The sequence below is a fragment of the Arvicola amphibius genome, chromosome 2 (assembly GCF_903992535.2).
Source record: "Arvicola amphibius chromosome 2, mArvAmp1.2, whole genome shotgun sequence".
NCBI classification, from domain to species: Eukaryota; Metazoa; Chordata; class Mammalia; order Rodentia; family Cricetidae; genus Arvicola; species Arvicola amphibius.
Window position 1 is genome coordinate 75,324,827 of NC_052048.2, and position 15,564 is coordinate 75,340,390.

General features: G+C 48.5%; 1 protein-coding gene across 1 annotated transcript; it reads left to right on the top strand.

Annotated features, from left to right (window-relative positions):
- Positions 1-6,141: 6,141 nt before the first annotated feature.
- On the top strand, positions 6,142-11,469 carry Vamp8 (vesicle associated membrane protein 8). The gene is made up of 3 exons (XM_038319192.2): positions 6,142-6,298; positions 8,357-8,515; positions 11,057-11,469. Exons 1-3 carry the CDS (start codon positions 6,296-6,298, stop codon positions 11,198-11,200), a joined length of 306 nt encoding a protein of 101 aa, XP_038175120.1. The 5' UTR covers positions 6,142-6,295; the 3' UTR covers positions 11,201-11,469.
- Positions 11,470-15,564: the final 4,095 nt, after the last annotated feature.

The following is a 15,564-nucleotide window of genomic DNA, read 5'->3' on the forward strand; positions in this document are numbered from 1 at the left end:
ATCCTGAAAGATTGGGAAAGTGGACAAACTCCCGGAATGCCTGCCCCGAAGTCTGCCTTGAACCGGGAGGCAAGGTGAATTCACTCAGGTTTGTTTGGGGAACCCAGCAAGTAGTCACTAAAGGATGGGTGGGACCAAAAGGTAAGTTGTCTAGAGCAGAGACCAGTTGACGCCCACTGGGAAGCTGGGATTGGTGAAGAGAGTGAACATGTAAAATGACCAAGAAGGAATGACAGTATGAAGCCACCCCAGTGTGGTGCTGGGATCAAACCCAGGGCTTGGCCTGGCTAGAAGAACAGTCACAGAGCAATGCCCAAGCCTTTGCTTTTATGCTTGCTTCATTTTGTAGTTCATTGCTCACACTGCAGCCCAGGTTAGCTCTCCTGCCTTACCACCCAAGCAGTAGTGTGTGTCACTGTGCCTGGATCACCATGCCTGGATCACCATGCCTGGATCACCATGCCTGGATCACCATGCCTGGAGTCACCATGCTTGGATCACCATGCCTGGATCACCATGCCTAGAATTACCATGCCTGGAATCACCATACCTAGAGTCACCATGCCTGGAGTCACCATGCCTGGATCACCATGCCTGGATCACCATGCCTGGATCACCATGCCTGGATCACCATGCCTGGAGTCACCATGCCTGGAGTCACCATGCCTGGATCACCATGCCTGGATCACCATACCTGGAATCACCATGCCTGGAGTCACCATGCCTGGAGTCAACATGCCTGGATCACCATGCCTGGAATCACCATACCTAGAGTCACCATGCCTGGATCACCATGCCTGGAGTCACCATGCCTGGATCACCATGCCTGGAATCAGCCTCCTTGTTTTTATTTTGTTTGAATTTCTTTTCAAGATAGTTTTGTTTTTAAATAACAAACAAAAACCAAGGCTGTCCTACAAAACAGACCTTCAAAGGAGGCATGTAAAGTATGAAAGTGGCCCTAAATGCGACAGACCCACCACACATTTCTCCTGGACAACAGGCCTTCCTGTTCTGCAATCACGTGGGGCATTTAACTCGTCAGCCAAAGGAAACTGGCTCTCCCCAAACCCGGCATCTAGACTGAAGTATGATTGTTTGGTTGAATTTGTTTATTTTTGAGACAAGACTCTCTCACGCTTTAGCCGGGTCTAGCCTGGAACTCACTATGTAGCTCAGGCTGGCCTCCAAATTAAAGTGATCCCCTACCCCTGTTGCTCAACTGCCAGAATCCATGCACGAACCATCATACCCAGCTTTTGTTTGTTTAAAAGATGAGGTCTTCATATGTAACCCAGCCAGCCTAACACTAGTTGCCTTTTCAGGCTGTAATATTCCTCTTCCCTATTTTCTCATTTTCTCCCCTTTCTCTCACTTGCGTTTTTCTTAGATTCCCCACTTTGTTTTTAGATGGATTCTAGCTATAGCTGTATAGCCAAAGCCAGACTTGAACTCCCGATCCTTTTGCCTCTGACACTCAAATACTAAGTACAAGAATGCCTGACTTTTTGTTTTATTGTTGTTTTTGCTTTGAGGCTCTGTTAGCCTAGGCTGGCCTCAAGCTCACTGTGAGCCCAGGCTCGCCTCAGAATCACAATAATCCATCCTGCTTGGCCTTCACGGGCTGGAATTACTGGAGTGAGCCACATGCCTAGCATCAAAAGTGATTTTGCAAGTAGCCTTCATTCTCATTCCTATTTGCAGAACCAGAAACTGGAAGCTCCAGAGGGGAACAGCTTATCTAAGGTTACCCCAGCTGAATCAGCAGCACAGCAGAAGATCCTAAAACAGAGGCCATCCTTAAAACACTGCCACAACTTCTCTAGCCTCGACCTATGACCTGCTGTCCTTATTCCTTACAAAGTTACAGTCAGTCACTGAGGGTGAGTTCCCCTCCCGAGGTCTGTATTGTGAGGCTGTAATCCCAGCACAAGGGTGGGGAAGACAGTAGGATCTTTCTCAGCTGCACCCTGAGCTCCAGGCCAGTCCCGGCTCCATAAGACTTTGTCCCAAGGGAAAAAAAAGAAAGAAATCACACTGTAACAAGGGTCACAGAAAAGTTACTGAGCTTTTTATTTCTTTTGAAGCAGACCACTCTCTTCTTTCTAGAAACAAAAGCCCATGCAAAACAATCTCAACAGGCTGCTCCCACCCCAGAGTCTGGGGAGCTCTAGGTTTAGTGGGAGGCAAGAGGGAAGGGAGGAAGGCAAGCAGAGAGAAAGGCAAGGAGGGGGGAAGAAAAGAGAAAAGGGAGGAGGTAGGCAAGGGAGCGGGGAGGCAGGAAAAGGAACACCTGGGCATTTTGGCTCGCACCTCTAATCCCCAAATTTAGGAATCTGGGGAGGGAAGATCATTGAGTTTCAGACCAGCCTGGACCATATCACGTTCCAGACCACCTGAGCTCCATCGGGAGATTCTGTCTCAAGATACAAAATAAAATAAAAATAATAAATTCCAAAGAGAGAACTGGAGAGACTGCTCAGCAGTTGAGAGCACAAGCTGCCCTTAGTTCAGTTGGCCACACCCACATCAGGGGGCGCCCACAGTTTCAGGGATTCCAAGGCCTTCTGTGTCTTTCAGGACAGTGAAAGGAGAGGCAGCTGTGACTCAACGTTGCCTAGCGTGCGCATGACCCTGGCTTCAACCCCAGCACCCATCTCCAAAGAGAAAAGCATAAAGTTTTTATTAGTTGTGCAGTTTAATTTTCTCTACTAGTCAAACGAAAACTGTACAAGAGGCTGGATGTGCAGCTCAGACGGTGAAGCCCTCACCTGGCACTGCAGGGAGCATTAGATGCAACCCAGCACCACACGAAAGCATGGTGGCACTTGTGTATCCATCCGCTAGCTGAATGAGTCCAAAGCGCCATTTCAACCTGCCATCAGTTGCCTGGTTGATTGAAGTCATGGTCTGCCTGGCCACAGCCCAGGCTATGTGGCCTGAGGTAGCCTTGGATGTGGTTGCCCTGGCTTCAGATTCCTGAGTTCTGGGATTACAGATACGGGACACCACACCAGCCTATGAAAGATTAATGAAATTTATGAAAGTATAGTATTTTTATACTACTTTAAAAAAATCTGACATGTACTTTATAGCCTCAGATCTCACTAACCAGACTGTGACTGTTCAATGGCCACATGAGTCAGCACTGTATTGACAATACAGGTAGAGAGCAAGGGTCTGGGGGTGGGAGGTCTGGGGGTAGACCCAGGACTCCAAACATCCTGGAACTCACTAAGTAGACCAGTCAGCCTCAGACTCACAGAGATTCCTTCCCCCTGCCTCTGCTTTCCAAGTGCTGGGATTAAAGGCATTTGCACCCACACCTGGCCCAGATGGATTATGTCTCATAGACCTCCTTCAGTTTAGGATGACTCTTTTTAAAATACAATTCTTTTCTTTTAAAAATATTTAATTTCATTTCTATTGATTGATTGATTGATTGATTTTGGTCAGAGCCTCACCACGTAGCCCTAGCTAGCCTGGAACTGGATAAGAAAGGCAGGCTGGTCTCAGACTCTCAGACTCTCAGAGATCTGTAGTGATGAGGAGCAGGCCTGCTTTTCATCTCACCCAGCTCCCGCATAGCTAGCTTAGCCCCAGAAATAACAACACACAAACTGTATTCATTTAAACACTGCCTGGCCCATTAGTTCCAACCTCTTATTGTCTAATTCTCACATCTTGATTAACCCATTTCTAATAATCTGTGTAGCACCACAAAGTGGTGTCTTACCGGGAAAGATTCAGCATGTCTGACCTGGTGGATGGCTTCATGGCGACTGTCCCAGAGAGGAGAGGCAGGGCAATTGCCTGAGGTATCTGCCTCACTCCCAACATCCTGTTCTGTCTACTTCACCCACCTATGTTCTAACCTATCAGGCCAAGCAGTTTCTTTATTAATTAACCAATGAAACAGCAGATAGATAGAAACACTCCTACATCAGAGATCCACCTGTCTATCACTATCATTTTAACTGTGTGTGTGTGTGTGTGTGTGCACAAGAGTACAGCATCTGCTGGGGCCAGAAGAGGACATCAGATCCCTTGGGGCTAGAGTTGCAGGAAACAAGCTGCCTGATCCAGGTGCTGGGAATCAAGTTGGGGTCCTCTGGAAGAGCAGTATGTGCTTTAGTGGATGGCCACCTCTCCAGGTCCCAGTTCTTTCTTTGTGACCACTTGGGTCCTGCCAGTCACCGAGAGAATCTGCAGACTCTAAAGACCTTGTTTAGAACCGACATTTTCATCACCTGTTGACCTTTGGCTAAGATCAGGTGTAGAGCTGACCTTCTCTGTTGTAACCTCATTCCCATTTATTCTAGTTGTTTCTTTTGCTTTACTGGGAAGGAAATGGGTTGTGCAGTTTTAAGGGGTTGCTAGGGCACTGGAGAGACAGTTCAGCAGTTAAGATAAGGTATTACTCTTGTAATAACTCTTTCTCTGTCTTGCCTGCCAGCTCTCAAATAATGACAGAGAGACTTATTACTTAAAGAAAGCTTGGCCTATAGTTTAGGCTTATTCATAACTAGCTCTTATAGCTTAAACTAACACATTTATATTAATCTATGGTCTTCACGTGGCATTACCTCTCTTCCATCTTGCAACTTCTATTTCCTTTCCATGATTCCTGATTTCTCCCGAGCACCTAGATTCCTCCTTCTCTTTCTTTCTACCCCCAGAAGTCCCGCCTATACTTCCTGCCTCCCCAGAAGTCCCGCCTATACTTCCTGCCTGGGACATTCAGGTTTTTATCACAACAATCACAGCACTACATCTTCACACACTGTACACACATCCCATAGTATAGTCTCGCAGAGAGAGTCCAGTTCCCAGCACCCACCGCTGTGAGCTGCCTGTAACTCACAAGGAACCTGACACCTCTGCCCTCAGGCAGACCCACACATACACATAATTAGAAATCATAAAAATAATCCTTTAAAAAATCTAATTTTTAAAAAGTGTTACTAGTTGCTTTGATTTACTTCCATAAAACTAAGCATGCATTTTCTGGGGGGATGCAGTTCACCCATGAGTCCCTGAGCATACGCAAGAGAAAACACAAAAGTGTCTCAAAATGATACAGGGATTCTAAATTTATTAAAGGTTTTTTTTGTTTTCGGCTCTTATTTGTCGGAAGAGGGAAGAACTAAGATTTCCTCCTTGGCACTGTTATTTCTTCTGGGGTGGGAAAGAATGTCTGCCCTCTTGGTGCCTTGTTATTGTTCTGTCTTGACAAACTCCATCCGGAGAAGAGCAGATTTTCTCTGGCGGACAGCCACGTGTGGTGGAAAAACCCTTTACCTCAGGCCCCCTCCTAATCCATTGGACAATCTTTGGACAACTGACCAGGGTCACCAACCCCCATGGTGACCTTCGGAGGGAAATAAGGACTGCTGAACTCTAGAAGGAAAGGAGGGGTTGGTGAGAGAGCCGCCCTGCGGACACTGCTAAGGTGCCCTACCCTTTCTGTTCACACTCTTCCCCATGGCCTAAGGTCAGCCTCGGCACCTGACAAACCAGGAGAGAAGGAAAAGATTCTCTCAGACCCAACTTGGAACGTTCCTAGAGTTTAATTATGTGTATGCGTGTGTGTGTGCACATGTGTATTCATATTCCCACAGAGGCCAGAAGAGGGCATCCACCCCACCCCCCATCCCCCCACCCCCTCGCGCGCCCCAGCTGCAGTTTGTGGGCAGCCAGATGTGGGTGCAGGGAACTGAACTTCTCTCCTCAGGAGCGGCAGGTGCTCTTAATTGCTGAGCCATCTCTGCAGCCCCGTTTTCTGGGGGATTTTAGTGCTTTCTTCTCACTCAGGTTGGCCCTGGGGGACAAAGGTTGTCCAGCGAAGTATTTTCACCCGTACATTCGTTTCTATCTGAACAAGGCTAATTTAAGTCCCTGAAAACTAGAATTACTTCTTTGAAGCATAAAAAGGAGAGTTCACGGGTTTCTGAAACTTAGGAGGGTTGGTTGCTCCTTTCTTTTCTCGTTCTGGACGACTTAGACACTGCCCCCTCACCTCCTACCCCTCCCCCACCCCCCACCCCCCACCCCCCGGCCGGAGTGCCCTGTTGCTTTAAGCTTAAGCTTTTGTTTGGGAGGAGACTGGGAGGGCGGCAGAGGGCGGCCGCCTACCTGGAGAAACCTGCAGTTAGGTGTGGCAGGAGCCGCCGAGGCTGGAGTCGCGGGATGGGCAGGAGGCGGGCAGAAAGTTGGAGTAAGCAGGAAGTGAAGCTGTGGCTGCGCTAAGTGGAAACAGACTAGGCGAGACTGTGAGGCCCAAGTGCTCCGAGACATGGTGAGTGACGTGGGGACTAGGAAAAGAGAGGTTTAGGGGGGCTTCTAGTGGGGGATCGGGTCTAGGGGTTGCTTGTGTCGAGATAGGTAAGTTGGCGACAGTCAGAGGGCTGGCCCTCTAGGGCCAGCGCCGCCTCTGTCTCCTTACTTTTGACAACTCGTCCACAAATAGCTCTGCACTCCGGGCCAGGGATTCCTGACACTTCTCCACCGCCTTCCTCCCGTGACCTCGGTGCTGGATCGGATCAGGATTTCGGTAGGGGGTGGGGGACCCGAATTCCAAGCGAAGCTGCTGTGCCGCACCCTCCCCCTCCTCCGCCTCCTCCAGCTGGGCCTGAGCCCGGTGTTGTGACATTACCGGGCCACAAGTGCCCCTGCTCTTTGGGGCTCAGATTCCAGCCCAGCGGGCTGGAGTTCTCCCTCCTAGCCTCGCACTGTATATCTGCAGACACCCGAAGGATCTGCCTGGCCACCAAAAGCAGCCCCTTCTCTAGAAACATTAGCAACAGCGCCTGAGTTTGTAAAGCAGCCAGGCGTCGGTTCTCCCTGACAATCTAGCTTCAGCCCACACCCCGTGACTGGTACCTGAGGCCCCCTGGGTCACCAAGGGAGGAGTCCATGCCTTTTCCCTCCTAGTTCAAAAGCCTTATCTAGAAGCCTTCTGCAAAGAGAGACCGCAGCGGGGAGAACTTTTAATATCTATATAAGCAGGCGGTGGTGTGTGGCCTACACCAGGCGCTAAATTCTGGGGAAAGCAGAAGTGTGCGGTCCAACGCTCATGATGCTTTCTGGGGGCCACAGCCACTGAACCGCGATTATACCGCCCAGCTGGCCGGAACCAGAACAACTCACTAACAGCTGTCTCCAGAGGCACTTGGAGTGGTTGGGCCAGGCTAGGGTGCTCTGCCAGCCAGCTCTCACACTTAGAGAGAACCCACTAGGATTGGGAAGAGGGTGGCTGTGGAGACCAGTGAAGAGTAGCCGTACACCGCTGAGGAGAGCGGGAACGCCGGCTGTGACATCTCCTTGACCCTCCTTGTGGAGAGTGGAAATAAGAATGGTGTGTGTGTTGTTCCTTGTCAGGGACCCTGAAAGTCCCAAATAGAAGGCGGATGATAGTCCAGAATCAAATCTCATCTTCAGGGACTTAAAAACACACAAATGTGGCAGCCAAGGTACAAGGTAAAAAGGCTCTCGGGGTGAGCCTGCCAGCCTGAGTTCAACATCCCCCCACTTCTACCCATCCGACTGTAGAAGACAACCCACTCAGTAAAGTTTCCTCTGACCCCTACATGGGTGCTGCGGTGTGCATGTATATCCCCCACTCTGCATCCACACATACACATACATATACACTTATCCACTTATACAGGACTCGGTTGGTAGCATGTTTGCCTGGCATGCATGGAGCTCTGGGCTTGATCCCCAGCATCTCATAAACGAGGGCTGGCTGTGCACACCTGTAATCAATCTCAGCCCAGGGTAGGTAGCGACAGGAGGGTCAGCTGTTCAAGGACATCCTACTTAGGAAGCGAGGCCTTCCTAGGCTATTTGAGACCCTATCTCAAATAAGTAAGTAAATAAATAAATAAATAAAGCTGGGGAGGTGACTCAGCGGGTGAAGTGCTTGCCACATAAAGATGGAGATTTGAGTTGGATCCCCAGATGGTGTTAAAAAAGAAAAAACCCAGGTGTGGTGGCCACAAGCACTAGGTGTGATGGCTCCCAGGGTTAGGGTGGTAGAAGTAGGTTAATGCCTGGGGCTTGATGGCCAGGCTAATCTGAGAACCCAGGCCAGCTCTCCAAAAGTCAGCCTGGGGGAGGGGGAGAAAAAGCAAGGTAGCACTCCGCAGGAGCACCTGACCACAGGAAGCTAATCTCTGGCCTTTTGTGTGGGATACACCCCCCTATGTGGATATAACTAATATAAACAAAGAACATTCTCTTGGTAATAGTTAAGTATTAGAAATGGCTAAAATCTATTTCAGTTCTTCCAGCCTCCTCTGGCCTCTTGGATCCTCTGCTGTTTGGCCTAATTAACCCCTGTATTGACATTCAGGAGGACGCCAGTGGGGGTGCTGGAAATGACCTAGTTAAGAACCTGCGGAGTGAGGTGGAGGGAGTCAAGAATATCATGACCCAGAATGTGGAAAGAATCTTGGCCCGAGGGGAAAACTTGGACCATCTCCGAAACAAGACAGAGGACTTGGAAGCCACGGTGAGATGGGGAGCAAACCGGGACTAGAGGGAGAGTTCTCATGGTGTGGGGGAGCTCTGGGGGGAGAGAATGGCAGACTGCCATATCCACCGGCCTCTTGCCTACTCAGAGGACTGTTGATTCCCCTTTTCTGGTTCTTTGCTCCTCTGTGGTTGGTACAGAGTCTAGTGATTGGGTCTATTTGGTCTTGGGGGGGTGGGTCCACCCACAGAGCCACTTCAGAGATAGCTCAGTCACCTACTGCATTCTTAGGCTTCTTTGGGGCTGAAGCTGATTCTTCTTTTGAAGCCCTTGACAATCATTTGGAGTTGACGTTCCCAGGGCAAAATTATGAGCCCTGGGCAAGTGGCCCTTGGCTTTTAACATTTTCCACAAGTTATAAGGCTGGGAGTGGGAAAATAGGGTTTTGCCGAGTCTGCTTTAAAACAGGACTGGGAAGAGCAGTGACAGTCTTTGATCCCAGGACCCCTCTGCCCACCAAAGGCCAGAATAATCTCTCTACACATCTTGCTTAGACCTCTTCTCTTTGCAGTCATGGGCTTAGGCCAGCTTCTCAGGGAGGAAGTTAAGTCTGCCATCAGCCAAGGCTCAGTTTCCACATGCTGTGGAAACTCTGGCTTTCTGGGTCCCATGTGTAATCCTGGAATCTAGTGCTTTCTGTGAGGTAAGATGGAGACTTAGTGTCTGGAAGTTAACTTGGGGGATCAGGAAGCGTTTTCTTACTTTCCCTACCCTCTGTAGTGCCCTGATTCTTCTTGCAGTCCCTAGAAGACAAAGTGTCATAGTCAGTAGATGTGCCCATCTGGAGCACATTCCTGTACCCCTCAGCCTATGGGTCTGCCAATCAAACAAACCTAGACTATGAGCAGCTGTGAAAGACTCCTCGGTGTGCAGGCCAGTTGTGGGGGGAGGCGAGAAAAAGAAGGGAGGCTGGAGATAGGACTCAGGAGGTAGAGTTCCTGACTAGAATTCATGAAACCCTGGGTTTAGTCCTTGGCACCATATAAACAGAGCATCGTGGTACATGCCTATAATCCCAACTCTTGGGATGCAGCGTCAAGAGGATCAGAAGTTCAAAGCCAGGCCGTCAAGTCGGCACAACAGACTCGCTGCCAAGTCTAAGGACTTGATTTCCATACCTGGAGTGTGCATGTTTGGTTGACGGACAGACTCGATTCCTACAGAGTAAGACCTCCACTCTGTGTGTACACCACACATACAAACATAGATAAATCAATATAATTTTTAAAAGTTCAAGTTCATCCTTTGCTACATAGCAATGGAGGCCAGTCTTTGCTATATGAGATCCTGGCTAGAAAGAAAGGAATGATGTGGGAGGGTCTTCTGTTTGAGTTGATTTCATTGGTTAATGAAGAAACTGCCTGGCCCATTTGATTGGCCAGCCCTTAGGTGGGTGGAGTAGACAGAACAGGAAGAAGGAAGTGAGGTAGATGGCTCAGTCAGATGCCACGCCTCTCCTAAGTGAGATAGATGTCATGCCTCTCCTCTCTGAGCCAGAGTCACCATGAAGCCAGCTACCAGGTCAGACATGCTGAATCTTTCCCGGTAAGACACCACTTGTGGTGTTACATAGATTATTAGATATGGGTTAAAGCAAGAGATGTGAGAATTAGCTAATAAGGGGCTGAAACTAATGGGCCAGGTAGTGTTTAAATGAATACAGTTTGTGTGTTGTTATTTTGGGGCATAAGCTAGCCAGGCGGCCGGGAGCAGGGCAGCGGGAACGCAGCCCACTGCTCCTCACTACAAGGGAAGGAAGGGAGGAAGAAAGGAAGATGGAAGGAAAAGGAAGGGAAGTCCTGGCCCCTGCCATGCTCAGAGGGAAGCTCCATGAGCTCATGGATTCTAACTCTGAACTTGGCCTACACATTGTTGTGGAAAGAGATTTATCAAGTAGGAGGGTAACGCATTGTAGCACTCAGTGGCCAGAGACAGATAGATCCAGTCCAGTCAGGGATATATAGTGAGAGTCTAGCTCAAAAGTTAAAAGCAAGCAAGCAAACAAAGAACACAGACAGCTAGCTCAAGGGGTAAAGACTCGTGTCTCCACGCCCGATGGCATGAGTTCAGTGCCCGGGACACAGAGTGGAAAAAGACAGCTCCTGCAGGCTGTCCTCTGTGGTGATATGGCAGCACACAGGGCACAGCAAATGTTATCAAAACATTTTTAAAACCTTTCCATTCCCATAGCCGGGCACTCAGAAGGCAGAGGCAGGCAGATCTCTGTGAGTTCAAGGCCAGCCTGGTCTACAGATCGAGTTCCAGGACAGCCAGGGATGTTACAGAGAAACCCTGTTTCAAAAAAGCAAAACAAAAACAAATGAAGCAAAACCAAACAAAAAACCTTTCCATTCCCACTGTAATGGGAAAGATTTGTTTGTTTTTGTTTGTTTAGAGTTAGCTATACCCTGGCTGCAGCTCTTTGTCTCAGGTTGTTACTTCAGTTTATAATGTAAACATCTACACTGGTCCTGAGGGAAGGAGCGCTAGGTCACTACTGCTTTGTCTTGTCCCTAACAGTCTGAACACTTCAAGACAACATCGCAGAAGGTGGCCCGGAAGTTCTGGTGGAAGAATGTGAAGATGATTGTCATCATCTGTGTGATTGTTCTTGTCATCATCATCCTCATTGTGCTCTTTGCCACTGGCACCATCCCCACTTAAGAGCCCCTTTCATCCCACCCTAGTCTTCAGGGGTAACCCTCCCTAATGTGTGCCAAGAGGGGCCCTCTCCTGCCCTCCTTCACAGAAATGCTGCTTAGTCCCCGTGAGGGCCTTCGGCTACATCGTATGCTCCAGAAGCACCTTGATCCCCTGGGAGGAGAGAGCTGGACTGTGACTGCATCTCATGGGTCCCGAGAGTGGGGTAGAAGGGCCTGCTTGTGGTTGGGAGACTACTGGTGACTGGTGGGCAATAAAGACCTTTCAGTGTCCCTGCGTGCATGAGGCGCTTTCCTCCTCTCTCCTTCGCCCTTTGCCCTTCCGTTTCTCTCTTCCTGAGAATCCCTTCCGGATCAGTTTCTCCCAATCTAGGATCAAGATGATGCAAAGACAGCACAGCTTTATAGAAGAAAGATGGCAGCTCAGAGGCTTCGCACACTTGGATTGCAGCTGTGAGTCACCATACCAAGCTAGAATCAATAATTTTGTCTGACACACACACACACACACACACACTCTCTAGTGTGTGTATATGTGTATACATATATATGTATGTGTGTGCGTATATGTGTGTGTGTGTGTGTGTGTGTGTGTATGTATGTGGACTTTTGTTTTTTAAAAAGTATGGGTATGTGAATGCAGATGCCCCAGAGGCCAGAAGAGGATGTCGGTTCCCCTGGAATTGGAGTTACAGCAAGCTGTGAGCTGCCCAACATGGGTGTTTGGAACCAAACTTGGGTCCTCTGCAAGAACAGTTTGCACTCTTTTTCCCCCTTAGGTAAAAAATTTAAATTTGTTTATTATTAATTAAAATGTAATTATACTGTGTTGTTCTCTTCAGCTGCTCCCTCACGCCCTCTCAAATTCATGGCCTCTTTAGTTGTTATTGTTTTGCACACGCACAAATACAGCCTGTTGAGTCTGTTTGGTGCTGCTTGCATGATATGATTTCATATGATTTCAGGGCTGACCACTTGGTGTTGGATAACCAGGTAAGGAGCTCATCTCTGGGGAAGACTGATTTTCCCTCTCTCAGCATCCCTCAGTTGCCTGTAGGTCTGTCTAGGCATGGGGCCCCTTGAGAGCGCCCCTTCTATGTTACCATGCTTATTGATGTTGTTCTTGTTCAGGTGTTCTGTAGGCAGCTAAACCACTTGACAGTTTGCACTTTTTGTTTTGTTTTAGAAACAGGGTTTCTCAGTGTAGCTCGGGCTATCCTGGAATTCACCCTGTAGACCAGGTTGGCCTCAAACTCAGAGACTCAGAGGTCCGCTTACCTCTGCCTCCCAAATGCTGGGATTAAGGCGTGCACCATCACCACCCAGCCAATTTGCACTCTTAACCAAAGAACCATCTCTCCATCTTCCTCCCTCCCTTCAGTCTTGAATATATGTGTGTATGTACATCCATGTGGATGAATGCAGGTGCATGTGTATCGATATGTGCTTGTATGTGTAGGCCAGAGGTCAATGTTGGATGCTTTCATTGCTTTCTACCTTACTATCTAGTGTGTGCCCTGTTTTCCTTCCTTAATGGTACTGAAGATTAGACGTACGTCATTATCTTTGTGAGATAAGTACTCTACTATGGAGTTACAGCTCCAGCCCTTACCATACTTCTTGAGATGTGTAGGCTGAGGCTGCTTGTTCATTCCTGGCCACCCAGACCCGAAATAATCACACAGAAACTACATTAATTAAAACACTGCTTGGCCTATTAGCTCGGGCTTCTTATTAACTAACTCTTACATCTTAAATTAACTCATTCCTATTATTTTATATTTTATCACAAGGCTTGTGGCTTACCGGTAAGGTTCCTGGGGCGGTTGTCTCCTTCAGAGGCTACATGGCATCTCTCTGACTCCTACTTTCTCCCAGTATTCAGTTTAGTTTTCCTGCCAGGAAATAGCCTAGCTCTATTCTGCCCTGCCATAGGCCAAAGCAGCTTTATTCATTAACCAGTAAAAGCAACACATATACAGAAGGACGTCCCACATCAGAGACGGGGTCACTCAGTAAACCTGGAGCTCATGGATTTGGCTAGGATGGCTGACCAATGAGCTCCAGTGATCTGCCTGTCTCCATAGTGCTGAGGTTACAGAAGCCTGTGTCAGACCTTTACAGGGAACAGGAATTCTAACTCAGGCCCTCAAGCTTGCACAACAAGGGCTTTCCCTCCTAAGCTGTCTCCCAAGCCCTCCTGTTTTTTTATTTTTTTTTTTTTGTTTGTTTTTTTGTTTTTTTGTTTTTTTTTTTTTTCGAGACAGGGTTTCCCTGTAGTTTCTAGAGCCTGTCCTGGAACTAGCTCTTGTAGACCAGGCTGGCCTCGAACTCAGAGATCCGCCTGCCTCTGCCTCCTGAGTGCTGGGATTATAAAGGCGTGCGCCACCACCGCCCGGCCTCCTGTTTTTCTTCATAGTACACTGTTCATAGGCCACAGTAAGGATTTCCTAAGGATCATACCACAAGGAGAATTAAAACCTCCATAGCACTTTAGGGTAGGATGCAGAATTCAATGTCTTCCTTGGACCTTGTTATGTCCCTTAACTATTCTCCTGGAAGTGTTTGCAAAGATATGGCATGCCGTTTAGAACCTGGTTCAAGAGCTCTTCCGCCATGTCTCTTCTAGGGCCTTGGTATAACTCAGAGCCAAACGCTGAAGGAACTAGTCAGCTTTTCCTTTGTTGGTTGTTCTGTGTGTTCTGTTTGCCTTTTTCCGCCATTGCGCTTCTGGGTCTTTACAGGGCCCTGGATCTCAGCTGTTCCGAGGGGGTGGGAGCCAGCATCTCTCCCCGGAGTCCCATGCTAGTCACAGTCAATGTCACAGGACAGGGCCTGCAGCACAATGAGCTTTCTGTCTTCTGGACCCCTCCTCCCCACCAGGTTCTTCGTCAGCACTGTTCTTTCCAGTGCCCAGTCTGCATTGGTTTGTGGGAAGGGTTCTTGGCTACCTCTGCCCCTGTTTCCTCCACAGCCTTTCCAGAATTAGAAACAACCTGTTGTTGGGAGGATGTGCGGAAAGGGCAGGGTTAAGAGACAAAAGTTTGAGACTAAATAGAGACCAGATTCTGGAACCATGCTCCTGATTCCATGCAGGGCCGGGAAAGTACCAAATAGCCCTTCTTGGTCTGTTTTGGCATGGCAACACCTACCCTCTCTTCCTCAACCCGCTCTGAGGTGCTGTGTCCAAGCTTGGAAACCAGTGGTCTGTCCTCACAGTGGCTCAACCCAAGGGAAGAAAGCTCCTGACACTTTGGTTAAGAGGCCTCCTTTGGAATGTCAGGGGCCGTCTGGAAGATGGAAGACGGCTTTGGTGATTTCTCTACAGAAGTTCAGGAAGGCTACACAATGCTAGAGGCACACCAGCAGCCTTGGCACAGGAACAGGCCTGCAAGTTTCTCATGATGAGTTCGGAACAGAGAAAAGCCAGAGCTAGCACTCCCACAAGAATCCGCTTTCTTTTTACACTGGGGTGAAATTCTCAATCAAGTCTCACTTGGTAGCTTTGCAGCCTAGCTTAAGCTGTCCTGGAACTTACTATGTAATCCAGGTTGGTTGCAAACTCAGTCAATCTGCCTCATCCTTTTAAGTATTGGGATCACAGCCATAAGCCACAGTGCCAGCTCAGTTTGTCTTTTTGTTTTGTTTTGTTTTTAGAGAGGGTCTCATATAGTAAACACTGACCTTAAATTCATTATATATAGTAGCTGGGCAGTGATGTCGCATGCCTTTAATCCCAGCACTTGGGAGGCAGAGGCTGGTGGATCTCTTTGAGTTTGAAGCCAGCCGGATCTACAGAGTGAGTTCCAGGACAGTCAGGGTTACACAGAGAAACCCTATCTCCAAAAACCAAAACAAACAAACCAGGAAAAAACCCCACTGTGTATCAGACCAGGACTTGGAACTTCTGGTCCTTCTGCCTCTGGCTCCCCCAGTACTGGGATTTCAGGCATCTACCACCAGATCAAGTTTCTGTAATGCTGGAGGTCAACCCCAGGGCTTGGTGCATGATAGGCAAGCTCATGCCCAGCCGCAATTTACAGTTGAATTTTTTCCTTAACACTTCAGTCTTTTTAAAAAAATTACTCTTTTGAGAGGCCAGGTCACCATCTTGAACCCCAGATTGGTGCCTAGCTCAATTATTGTCAGAGAGCCTTCATCCAGCAACTGATGGAAATAGAGGTGGAGAATCACAACCAAGCATTAGGTGGAGTTCTGAGAATCCGGCTTAAGAGCGAGAGGAAGGGTTGTATGAGTCAGAAGGGTCAAAGCACACTATAATGAAACCCACAGAAACAACTAACCTGGGATCATAGGAGCTCACGGAGACTGAGATGACAACCAGGGAGCCTGCATGGGACTGCCCTC

Excerpts from the sequence above, each read along its gene's own strand:
- Vamp8 (XM_038319192.2), top strand. Across the intron at positions 8,516-11,056 it reads CAGAGGACTTGGAAGCCACG|TCTGAACACTTCAAGACAAC; the intron begins GTGAGATGGGGA and ends TGTCCCTAACAG.